Source organism: Xenopus laevis, chromosome 1L, assembly GCF_017654675.1.
Source record: "Xenopus laevis strain J_2021 chromosome 1L, Xenopus_laevis_v10.1, whole genome shotgun sequence".
In the NCBI taxonomy this organism is placed as follows: domain Eukaryota; kingdom Metazoa; phylum Chordata; class Amphibia; order Anura; family Pipidae; genus Xenopus; species Xenopus laevis.
This window is the reverse complement of record NC_054371.1, coordinates 106287053-106299422: the sequence shown is the minus strand read 5'-3', so window position 1 is coordinate 106299422 and position 12370 is coordinate 106287053. Positions and strand designations below refer to the sequence as shown.

Genomic DNA, 12370 nt, shown 5'->3' with positions numbered 1-12370 from the left:
AAGTTATTGTGACTGTTACTCTATTGAAAGCAGTTTGACTATCCATTCTCTGCTCTGATATCACACTCATATAATATATAAAACATTGCATCAACAGTCTGTTCTCCTGCAACCATTATGCTTTGCATGTTCTGTGTTTAACAGATCTAAGGAGAATAAACAAAATATGTAGGAGTATGTTATTAGTCCACGTTATGAGGAAGGAGTCCATAACTATAATCCATCCTTTAACTCTTGCATCTCTGCTACTCTCTTTTCAAATGATTTTTATTGAATTTTACAATAATCAGTCTAAAACTGTAAATTTCTATTACCCCAGTGCCAGCTGGGGGGATGGGTGGACATTTTCTTATAATCTTCCTATACACAATCAATGAAAGGCTACAGAAGGGACCATCTATTTTCTCCAAAATGCCTATCTTTTATTTAAAGATGCCATTCCCACTATTTAAATGTAAAAGTTTTTTAAATTTTGTTCAACAGACATGCAAGTGCTATAAATATTTAATGCTTATTGGCAACCCCAGCACATGATGTTGTAAGAAAAGTTGCTACTGGCAACCTCTGCATGTTATTCAAACCAAACCTGGGTTACATGCAACCAAGAACTTTATATGGTGTCAATGGTTGCAATACCAGTACATTGTATAATTAATTAATTAAATAGGGCATTTACACAAAGAAGTGGAAAAAAGGTTTTGTAGTAATGCAATGTAATTGTAAGCAACCATCCAGTATTTATTTAATATTTAAAATATCCTACAGTTTCCATTTCCAGTTCTGCAGCACTTTGCATGTTCTTTGATTAAAGGGGCAATTCACATTCACAAAACTTGTTTTTAAATAGTTTACCCCTCTCATATGATGAAATCACCTTTTTTTGTAAAGGTAATCTGTCTCTTTAACATATATAAGAAGCAGAAGTATGTATGGCTTGTGTGTGTGTGAGTTTACATACATACAGGCAGGTTAATTTGCTCCTGATAAAATACATTGGAAGCTTACGTTTAATTATATTTTTTTTATTATTATTTATTTTTGCATGGAGATCCCCTCGTCACTAATTATGATATAAAATAAAATTGTCTGAGCACATTTACAAAATAATGAGTACTGCTACATAATGGAAACAAAAGTTACTGCCAACTGCAACACATTATATAGCGTGATCGGTTACTACTCTTTACCTTAGTACACATATATAGATAAATTAAATATATATAGATATATATATATTATTTATATAGGGGGGATTTGCTCAAATTGACATTGATAGAGTTAAAGGAATAGTTCAGTGTGAAAATAAAAACTGTGTAAATAGATAGGCTGTGCAAAATAAAAAATGTTTCTAATATAGTTAGTTAGCCAAAAATGTAATATATAAAGGCTGGAGTGAACAGATATCTAATAAAACAGCCAGAATCCAACTTCCTGCTTTTCAGCTCTCTAACTCTGAGCTAGTCAGCGACTTGAAGGGGGGCCACATGGTACATTTCTGTTCAGTGAGTTTGTAATTGACCCTCAGCATTCAGCTTAGATTCAAAAGCAACAGATATGACCCATGTGCCCCCCCTCAAGTCTCTGATTGGTTACTGCCTGGTAGCCAGGGTAACCAGTCAGAGTAAACCAAGAGAGCTGAAAAGCAGCAAGTAGTGTACTGACTGACATGTTGTACGTCAAATCACTCCAGCCTTTATACATTACATTTTTGGCTAACTAACTATATTAGAAACATTTTTTATTTTGCACAGCCTATCTATTTACCCAGTTTTTATTTTTACACTGAGCAATTCCTTTAAGGCAGCCTTGATTTATGGATGCCAAGACACCAAGCAGATTTAAAGCAGGTTTTCTCACTGCGTAGCTTATTATACACAAAACAGGTTGCAAAAAAAAAAAATGAAGGCTTCACGCAGGTAGTGGGGAACAGTAACTAATGGCAAATTCCACATGCAAATAGGGGCTTCAGGCTACCCCAATACATCAATAAATTATGCTTTAACAGGCTATGGCCATCCCAGCAAACTGTATGGTGCAAACCATGGCAAATAACAGTCTTAATGTGCACATATATCCAACTCATGATACTGATCTAAAATATGAAAATCCACAGGAATGTATCAATATTACTTTAGAGAGCACAATCTTAACTTTAGTCTTGCAACCTGGGGGCAGTGCAGTCCATAGGTTAGATACAAATAAAAGCACTTCTTGAGCATATTGACGGATCATGCCGCCTCCAGCCTATAATGGCTGACTCAATTGGACTAATACTATTTTCATCAGAACATGGCAGTATCACTTTAAGCCATTAGGAATGTTGTGGAAAGACCCATCACTAATACGTAACTTTGTATAATTTTCCCCAATAAATAAACAATTGTGTTTTTGACTTAGTTCATTAATTGGGTTCTCTACCTTGTACTTGGTAACTAAGGTGCAAACATCCATATTGGTGGCAAAACAATCTATTTAACATTTTTAGAATAGTTAAACAGTTTTTAATAGATGTAAGTTATTCTCATTCAAATAACTGAAAGACCTTTATCTGGAAAACCACAGATCCTCATGATTACCACTAATAAATACCATGCCTATATTAAAAATTCCGTTTATAATATTTGCATTTATGGAGTAATAAATACTTTGCATAAAGTCTCACAGCCACCAATCAATTGTTTGCTTTTAAGCTAGTGACTAGTAACTTCTACTTTTTTAAAATGATTATTTACACACATTTATGATAACATATTCTGCAGTCGGGATTAAGTACAAGGCACGGTTATATTCTTAAAGAAAATAGGTGTCAATTTGATCAATAACACACAGATACATGGACTGGTGATAACGAGCAGTCTTTGCACCACGTGTGCCCCTTAACAAATGTTTGAAAGCAGTAAAAATGCAAATTATTTTAAAAAGTAAACGCTTCAGTTCTGTTTTTCTGTACTTGAATCTTTTTTTGTGTATTTCTGCCTGTATCTGTGCCTCCGAGGTTATTTCTGACCATCCTTGACCTTTCTCTTGAGGTTTTTATTTCTCCCCATCCCCCCAACTTCTATATTCACACACAAATCTATATGTTCTCATCTTACTCTTTAGCTGTGGAATAAATGGTGATGTTTATTGCTGTAGAGAGTTTTTATTCTTCTTATCAGGCCGTAGTATACTGTATGCACTAATTTCATCTCTGGGTTAGTGGTATTTGCACCCAGGCATTGAACATAATCCATTTTCCCTTGCAAAGAACACCTGTCATACATGAGGAATTTTGGCTTTGCTATCTTCAGTGTAAAAGCTTTTAAAATCAGCAAAAACCCTGAAGCTTCTTGTTTTTTCATTATTGAAGGGGAGGTGCAAAAAAAAGGGGGGGGGGTAATTTGTATGATTTAAAGAGGTGTATTCCTTTTGTCTGTGAATGTATGCTCCTGTGCTAATATAATGTGATTGCCGGTAGCAGATAGCAGTAGGAAAAGGGAGGGGGCTGGTGGTGATGAAGGAAGCAAAGGGACATTGCCTAATGCTGGCATGCAGTTATCAGAGGAGAATTTGTATCTGGACACACAATTTAGCATTCATTGGCTGTCTAAAGAAAGCCATTTCATGGGAGGATTGGACAAGGAGCTGCGTCAATTTGCTGCCCGTCTCCAAGGCACTGATGATGCTGCCTTCACAATCTGGCTAACGTCACAGCTCCATCACCCAGCCTGGGTGTGGGCTTTTTTTCCTCTCTCCCCCTTTTTTATCCTCCTCTTTTTCTCTCCTTCATTCTCTGATTCATTTTGTTCTTTGCTTCCTTATATGTTTCTCACTCTTTATTCTGTTCAATGCTAACAGCATGATATTTTGCAATCATTTAGGTGAATACAAGAAGGACGAACTCCTGGAAGCTGCCAGGTGAGTGCTGTTTAAATATCCAAATCCCTTCTGGGGGGTAGACTAGAAAGGGAGCTGATACGGTAGCTGTTTTGCATAGTATTAATGTTTTGTTAGTGTTCGCTGTCGGCAGCTGACTCAAGTTCATTAGTATGGTGCTTTGCAGACTTGCTGACTACTAGAGTACGACTGAATTTTACTGAAATGACACTTTGAAAACAGTACGTCTACGGGCAATTTTATCTGATTATTTATTCAAAGTGCTGTAATCACACGCATACTGACAGTCCTATTCTCATGTGACAATGTATTCATATCACGTCTGTGTTGTTCTCTTCTGCACAAAGGTATTTACAAAATTGCTACCTTGATATAAATCTTTAATCCAATATGTGTTTGGGGGGGTCATGGCATGGCATTGTGTTTTAGACTAAATCATTTCTTAAAATCTATTGGTTAGCTTAGTATGGTAAAGTTTTTATCAAAGGTCCCCTAAGGACATTTTTTGATTCAGGTATTACCAGATGTTTATTTACACTGTATTTTTGAAATAGATGACTAGAAATGAGACTGTCCTTTCTGCATGTAATCAAGCAAATTAAAATCTTTAATTATGAATTTTATTGTTGAAATTTGCTTTATTTACTTGATTTGGACATTGAATACTTACACAGGGAGTAAACAGCAGGTTAAACACATTGCCATGACTAATTGCCTAAATAGGACATAAGATTGGCCCCATTGTAAGGGGTAATTTAGAGTAGCTTCTGCATTTTTAGCTCCGTGCGAGTGGACTGCAGTGCATTTAGAGTCTCTTTGGAAAGTAAATGAATGTGACATTTAAAGAAAAAAAAATTACACACAAAAGCATGTTTAATGTGTGTACTTATTCTAACCACTGCATTAATGTGATGAAGTAGAGTTTACATGGAATATTTTATGGCAGGCCTTGTACTAACATTTTCTGCAGTGCTGAATCTGTTTCATTTTATCCAGGAGTTTAGACAGGGCTACCCAATTCATTTACATTTGAATATCTCATTGGTTTTTAAATGTAAGCAATGCTCCTAGTGGACATCCCAGTATAATAATGATATCAGCCAACAGGTAGCATAACAAAGTTTGCAACTTTGCACTGCCTGTTGCTGTTCTGCTAAAATATTTGGATAAATATTTTAAATTACATATTTATAAGGAGGCTTGTTTCAAAAATTGTATGTGAATGTTAGAAGTCGTCACTAGTTCTCTTCTTCGATTCTGGACCCCATGCCCTTGTATGCTATTGTTGTGACCTTCATTATTTAAGAGAACCGTCCTTTAATTAGTCATGTGGCTAAATACTGTTCACATCAATACAAAGTTATAATCGGGCAACCAGGTCTGAACTGGGTTTCAAAATAGTCCCTGGCATTTCAAGTACACAGAGGCCACGCAGCAGCCCACTAAATAGTAACTGTCTATGGCAGTTTACGGCAACCCCTCTTGCATTTGCCAGAACCCACAGATTGCCAGTCCGGGCCTGGGGGCAACATCCAGGGCCGTGGCTGTCAGAGTGATATACAGTCAATCCTGAGGAAAAATAGAAAAACCTTTTCAAATTATTTAAAACTCATATTTGATTTAACACCAAGGAAATCTATATCCTAAATAGAGATGTTTTAAAGGGCTTGTTCCAATGTTTTTTTTCAGTTCAGTTGTTTTCAGACTGCTGACCAGAAATAGACTTTTTCAGTTACTTTATATTTCTATTTGTGGCCATTTTTCTAATATTGAAATTTAAACTTTCATTTTCCACCTTTTTATTTCTTCTGAAGCAGCTATGTGAGGGAGGTTACTGACTCTGTTGTCGAACTAGCTGATATTAGTTGATACATTTCTTATCTTTGGCCCTGCTGAGCAGAGTACCTGAGTTTCATTAAAGGATAAGTATACCTTTAAAATAAGAATGTAAAATTGACGAGGGCGCTATTCTAAGCACTTTTTCACTGTACATTCATTATTTACTTTTAATTCCAAGATAATAAAGTATTCATGTACTGTTAACATAAAGGAATTTTGTTACAACTGCGCCACCTGCTGGTCATTTTCCTACCAGTCTGACCACCAAGTAGTCAAGGAAGTTATTGGGAGGAAGAAACAAGTTTTTCTGATTTTCTTCTGGCTAGGAATATTTTTTTTAAATCTTTCTCAAATCTTTAGTAACCAGAAGAACATAAGAGCAGCAATCTTTCTTTGTAACAAAATTAATTCATCTTAACAGCTCATGCAGATTTCAAAAGTGCTTAGAATAGCACCCTTATTAATTTTCAGTTATTTTTAAGGTTAATTTATCTCTTTGAAGGCAGTTGTTAGAATGTATACAATAATTACTAATATTCCACAGATGCAGCTGAGAAATGTATCAACTAATGTAGCAAATCATTACAGTTCAGAATCTGCGCCTGGATTACTGAGCTTGCCAGCCTGAATGAACAGCTCCAAAAGCACTAAACTATAAACTTAAATTTTTACAGTTAAAAAAAAAAAGGAAAGCATTTATTTCTAGTGAACAATCTGAAAACAATTACATTGAAAAAATGTCTTTGTAAGGTGAACAACCCCTTTAAATAGGACTTGTTTTAAAAAAAAATTCCCTTTTTTTTTTATAGGAGTGGAAATGAAGAAAAACTCATGGCCCTTTTAACGCCTTTAAATGTTAACTGCCATGCCAGTGATGGACGAAAGGTAGGTTTAAAACCAAATTATGCTGCATTGTTGCTTAACAAGGTCCTTAATTTCTAGAGCGTGGGTCCCCCACCTTTTTTTCATATTTATGGTTGTTGCAAAATGAGTGCTATAATTGGCCATTTGGTTGCCCTGATGTGGACTGGCAGCTTACAGGTGGTTCTGTTTGGCAGTACACCTGTTGTGTATGCAACCAAAACTTGCCTCCAAACCGGAAACTGAAAAATAAGCACCTGCTTTGGGGCCACTGGGAGCAACATCCAAGGGGTTGATGAGTAACTTTTTGCTCATGAGCCACTGGTTGGAGACCACGGTTCTAGAGTTTTGGAGACAAGTTTGTTTCCATATTTGAAAAAAACATTTTAATTTAGATTTGTGCATGCTTTGTTATTACAGCACAAAAAAACCTTCAATCCCCTTCCCCTCAAAATACACACCCAATTCATAATTGGGTTATACATCTAAGGTATCTATAGTCTAGTCTGAGTAGTGAACTGCCCTCTATCACATTTTATTTATTTGTCCTAGCAACATTTATTTGTGTTGCTTTTTAGCCTATTCTCATAGGCTCAAAGGTTGTGCAAAATGGCACTAGGCTAATGTATATCTGTATGCACCTGTTAACAGATTTAGAATTGCAGGTGAACATTGTTATTATTTTTTAAACTAAGAACTAAACCCAACGGTTCAGCATCTCTATAATTGTAATGAATCTGGGGACATCTTTGGAGGCACAGATTGTGGTTGTAGGTACAGAAGCTCCAAACATAATGGGGCCCATTTACTTAGCTCGAGTGAAGCAATAGAGGAAAAATAGTTAGAATTTCGAAATGGTCGAATATGGCTACTTCGACCATCAAATGGGCTACTTCGACCTTCGACTACGACCCTCGACTTCGAACGATTCAAACTAAAAATCGTTCAACTATTTTACAATTCCATAGTCAAAGTACTGTCTCGTTAAAAAATGATTCGACCCCCCTAGTTCGCCACCTAAAACCTACCGAGGCCAATGTTAGCCTATGGGGAAGGTCCTTCGATCAATGGATTAAAATCCTTTGAATCATTCGATCGATTATTCCTTCGATCGTTCGATCGTAGGAATAGCGGTAAATCCTTCGACTTTTTACTTCGACGGTCAAATATCGAGGGTTAATTAACCCTCGATATTCAACCCTAGGTAAATGTGCCCCAATGTGTAGCATATCTACCCTACTTCTTTAGTTAAGCCTTAGTTCTTCGTTAAGCTGTCATATAGCCATATCTTATTCTTAAAGGAACAGTAACACCAAAAAATTACAGTGTTTTAAAGTAATGAAAATATCATGTAGTGTTGTCCTGCACTAGTAAAACTGATCTGTTTGCCTCAAAAACACTACTATAGTTCATATAAACAAGCTGCTGGGGAGCAATGGCGGAAATTGAAAAACGGCTAAATGGCACAGGATAACTAATGGATAAAAGATAACACCATTAGACAGACAGAGCTTATTTGCTATCTGATGTGTAACCTGAGCCTTTTCTCATTTGAATGGCTGCCCCCATTGCTACACAGCAGCTTATTTATATAAACAACAGTAGTGTTTCTGAAGCAAACACAGCAGTTTTACCAGTGCAGGGCAACACTGCATTATATTTTCATTACTTTAAAACACTTTTATTTTTTGACGTTACTGTTCCTTTAAGACCTGTAGAATAAAGTATAAAATAGAATAAAAATGACACATTATGTTTGAAATCGGGAGCATGGCAAATCCTTTAGTGTTTTACTGAAATTAAAACCTTTCTCTCTGCTATTTCCTTCTCATTTTGCCTGACAATAGAAATGACATAAAAAAATGTTGTTGTCCTTCAGCCAAGATGCCAATTCCCGCAATGCCTTGCATTCTACAGTATTTGTCTGTATTCTCATTATTCTATTGTGGAATTGTGGGATTTGGAGTTTTGTCTGGAGGTATTTGAATACTGATATAATATTGCATTGTTGTGACAGGAGTCAGAAAAAAGAGAGGAGGGAATAGTGTGAGACAAACGAACTACTTTCAAAGGTACTTACATTAACAAATAACATAAATATTTTTCAACTATTTTAATGCATACTGGAAATTTGCTTAGAGTTACATTTCTTTTATTATGTGTATGAGATCTTTTATCCGGAAACCCCTTATTCAGAAAGCTTCGAAGTACAGCAAGGCCTTCTCCCATAGAGTCCATTTTTAATAATGATTTCCTTTTTCTTTGTAATAATAAAATAGTACCTTGTACTTGAGGGTTACTAAGCTGCTTGAACTGTATTGGTATCCAAATAATCCTATTAGGTTTTATTTAATGTTTACATAATTAAAGGTACGGTTATCCAAATTACAGAAAGATCCCTTATCCATAAAACCCTAGATCTGAAGCATTCTGGATAATTGATTACATACCTGTAGTTGAAATGTTAATTTGCTTATGTAATGAATTGTAAATCTGCTGGAACATTCAAAACATAAGCAGCATGTTTTTTGGCAAGCTGAGCTGACCATACATTTAAAAATTGTCCCCAGGCCCCAATACACAGACCAGTCAGTCTGGAGGGGCTATTCATCAGAGCCGGGCCGCGATGGCCAGACGCCCTAGGCAAGCCGTCCAGTCGCGGCGCCAGCTTAGCGTGCGCATGAGCAAATTGCCACTCGCGTGAGCATGCGCGAATTGCCGCTCGTGTGCGCATGCGCTGATTAGAGTTTTTGTGCATGCGCACAAGCGCAAAAATTGTAAAATACCACAGATTGTCGGGCAGAGAAGGGAACCGGACTTGAGGTAGGTGACAGAGACGGTACGTGCCTGGTGCCCCCCCCCAGCTTTGGGCCCTAGGCACGTACCTATTCTGCCTACCTCTAGTTCCGGCCCTGCTCTTCATTATACTCCTCTTGTCAACCTGACTTTTTATGTTGATGATCTTCATTAGATGAAGTTTATATTAATGTACTTTTTTACAATAGTTCCCTTTTACGGGATGTATGTATAATTAGTTTCCTTTTGCTTCCCTCACCCCCAAATCTCTGAATTTTTTACTGCCTTGCCCTAATGTTTAAGCTTTGCTCTTACTGTCTGGCTAGCGACAACTTTACTTATACCTTCAGTTGCCCGCCCATACCATAAATCGTAAAAGCTCAGAGGCAGGTTATAATGTCATTGGATGTGTAGTCCCAATGATTTCTCATAGCCTCTTGAAAGGTACTATAAAACCTATTCCTACCTATAATTTGTACTCCTCTACCTGTTTGTAATGGCATAACTGTAATACTTACTGCCTCCCAGCATATACTATTATACCCCCAGAAATAATATATTTTCTATGTAGGATAGAAAATCTCTATTTTATGAAAGCAGTTTGATAATTCCCCAACTGGAGTGTTTCCTCAATTAGCTTGTATCTCCGGAGGTAAAAACAATTTTCCTATAAAGGCGACCTTTTAATCTTATCAGTCTGGTGACTGTTACCTGTAACCCTTCTGCATACAATTCGTCGGCTTCAATCCTTGTTAAGTACCTCCACCTGGGTACACTTCAAACTGGAACAATAAGATTTAGGCAAGGAAGAGCCTGAGAGGCAGAACAACTGCTCAAGTGAATTTATTTGTGTTTCACACTTTCAAATTTTTCAAATTTTACAAATTTTAGCGGAAAAATAACCCATACTTTACCATTAGAAGTACTCAAATATTTCTGAATGGGCAAAATTTCAAGGCCTGCGAAAGGGGATAAACAGCCATTAATATTATAGAAAGCATTTAACACTCCAATTTTCATTTAGACCCTTAGGTATAACCGTATCTAGTTTTTTAATCCAATACATTTCTCTTTGTTGGATTCTTTGGAGTAAGTTTCCACCCCTAGATGGCGCTCTAATCACTTCCAGTACCAGCCATTTTAATTGTGATACATTGTGTTTCTTTTCAGTGAAGTGTCTAGACACCGAAGTATCAGTATAAGTATCTTTCTTATAATTACGAATGTTGCCCCGATGTTCCTTTATTCTAGCTTTTACAGCCCTTGTGGTTTGTCCAACATAGACCATGCCACATGGACATTTCAAAAGATATATTACATTGCGTGACTCACAAGTAGCATAGCTATTGATTTGTAGTGGGGTACCTCTGGTAGGATGATTAATTTTATCCCCTTTTATAATTGATGGACAACAAATGCAATTTAGGCACGGGAATGTGCCTTTTTTTGGTTTACCAAGGAATCTCTGTGTATCCTTTTTGATGGGTTCAATTTCAGCTGGACATAAGGTGTCTCTAATGCTTTTCCCTTTCTTATAGCTGAACGTTACTGACTCTGGGAGTATTTTACTATAGATTTTGTCTTGTAAGACTATTGGCCAGTATCTACGGATGATTTGTTCTATGCCTCTACTTTGTGCACCGTATGTCGAGACCAACGGGGTTAATGTTGTTTTTCCTTTCTTTTTATAGGTGAGCAAACTCTCCCTGTCTATTTGTAACACTTCTTGAGCATGTTTTTTGATGGATTTTTGACTATAACCTCTATTGGCAAATCTGTTTTTTAAGTTATCAGCTGCTTCTATATACTGGCTGCTGTCTGATGAGATCCTCCGGGCTCTCAGAAACTGCCCTTTAGGTATAGCTTTGATGACATTTGGGGCATGATAGCTAGTAGCATGAAGGATATTATTCCTATCAGTTTGTTTACGGTATAAACTGGTATGGATTTGCCTTCCTATGATTTTAAGTTGGACATCTAAAAAGTTTAGTGTGTCTAGTCCAACTTCTGTTGTGAATTTAATGGTCTTATGGGCCTCATTTGCATTTGATATCATTTCTTCAAACAACTGTAATGGGCCTTTCCATAACACCAGGATATCATCTACATAGCGGAAATATCCCTGTATGTATGACTTAAATTTACTTTCTAGGAACAATTTTTTCTCCAGGTTGTAAACAAACAAGTTGGCGAGGGACGGTGCGACCGCAGCACCCATCGAGGTCCCCTGGCGTTGCCAATAGTGGTCATTCCCAAACCTGAAATAGTTTTTATGTAGAACCATAGCCAAACAATCTACGATAAAGTAAATTAAGTGATGTGAGAGATTAGTATCCAGGAGCACTTCTTCCACTATACTAATACCTTCTTCCTGTGGAATGGATGTATACAGACTTTGTATGTCTATGCTACATAGTATGGTATCTGGTTTCGATATTAATTCCATTCAATTTGCATAGTAAGTCTGTGGTGTCTTTTAAACAAGTAGGTATTTCACTTACAAGCGGTTGTAAATACTTATCCACAAACTTCGACAATGGTTCTAAAACAGATCCTATTCCTGACACTATTGGTCTACACGGAGGGTTAACCAGTGCTTTGTGGATTTTGGGAAGAAGGTATAGTACAGGCGTCCGTGGATACTCAGTTGTGAGAAACTCTCTTACATTTGGAGTGATAACCCCATTTTCAAATGCATCTGTGACAAATTTATCAATTTCGTTTTTAATAGTCATGGTTGGGTCAAAATCAATTAAGGCATAGTGGTCTGGCACTGATAGTTGCCGCAATGCTTCTGTCATATAATCCATTCTATTCATTACCACCGTAGCACCCCCTTTATCCGCTTTACGGATTACAATAGATTTATTATTTTTAAGTGAGGTGAGGGCCTTCCTTTCGGTGAATGATAAATTGCTATGCCCCATGTTACTTGTATTTATATCCCATAGTTTCCTAACTTGATAAGACACAATAGTTTCAAACGCTCTAAGTGAGT

At 36.8% G+C, this 12370-nt stretch overlaps 1 protein-coding gene across 4 annotated transcripts in view; it reads left to right on the top strand.

Annotated features, from left to right (window-relative positions):
- tnks.S (tankyrase, TRF1-interacting ankyrin-related ADP-ribose polymerase S homeolog) overlaps nt 1-12370 on the top strand; it is a 128408-nt gene that overhangs the window by 53196 nt on the left and 62842 nt on the right. For all 4 annotated transcript variants that reach the window (XM_041582082.1, XM_041582077.1, XM_041582075.1 and 1 more), the window contains 2 exon segments: nt 3861-3897; nt 6525-6600. In XM_041582082.1, coding sequence (XP_041438016.1) covers nt 3861-3897; nt 6525-6600 — 113 coding nt within the window.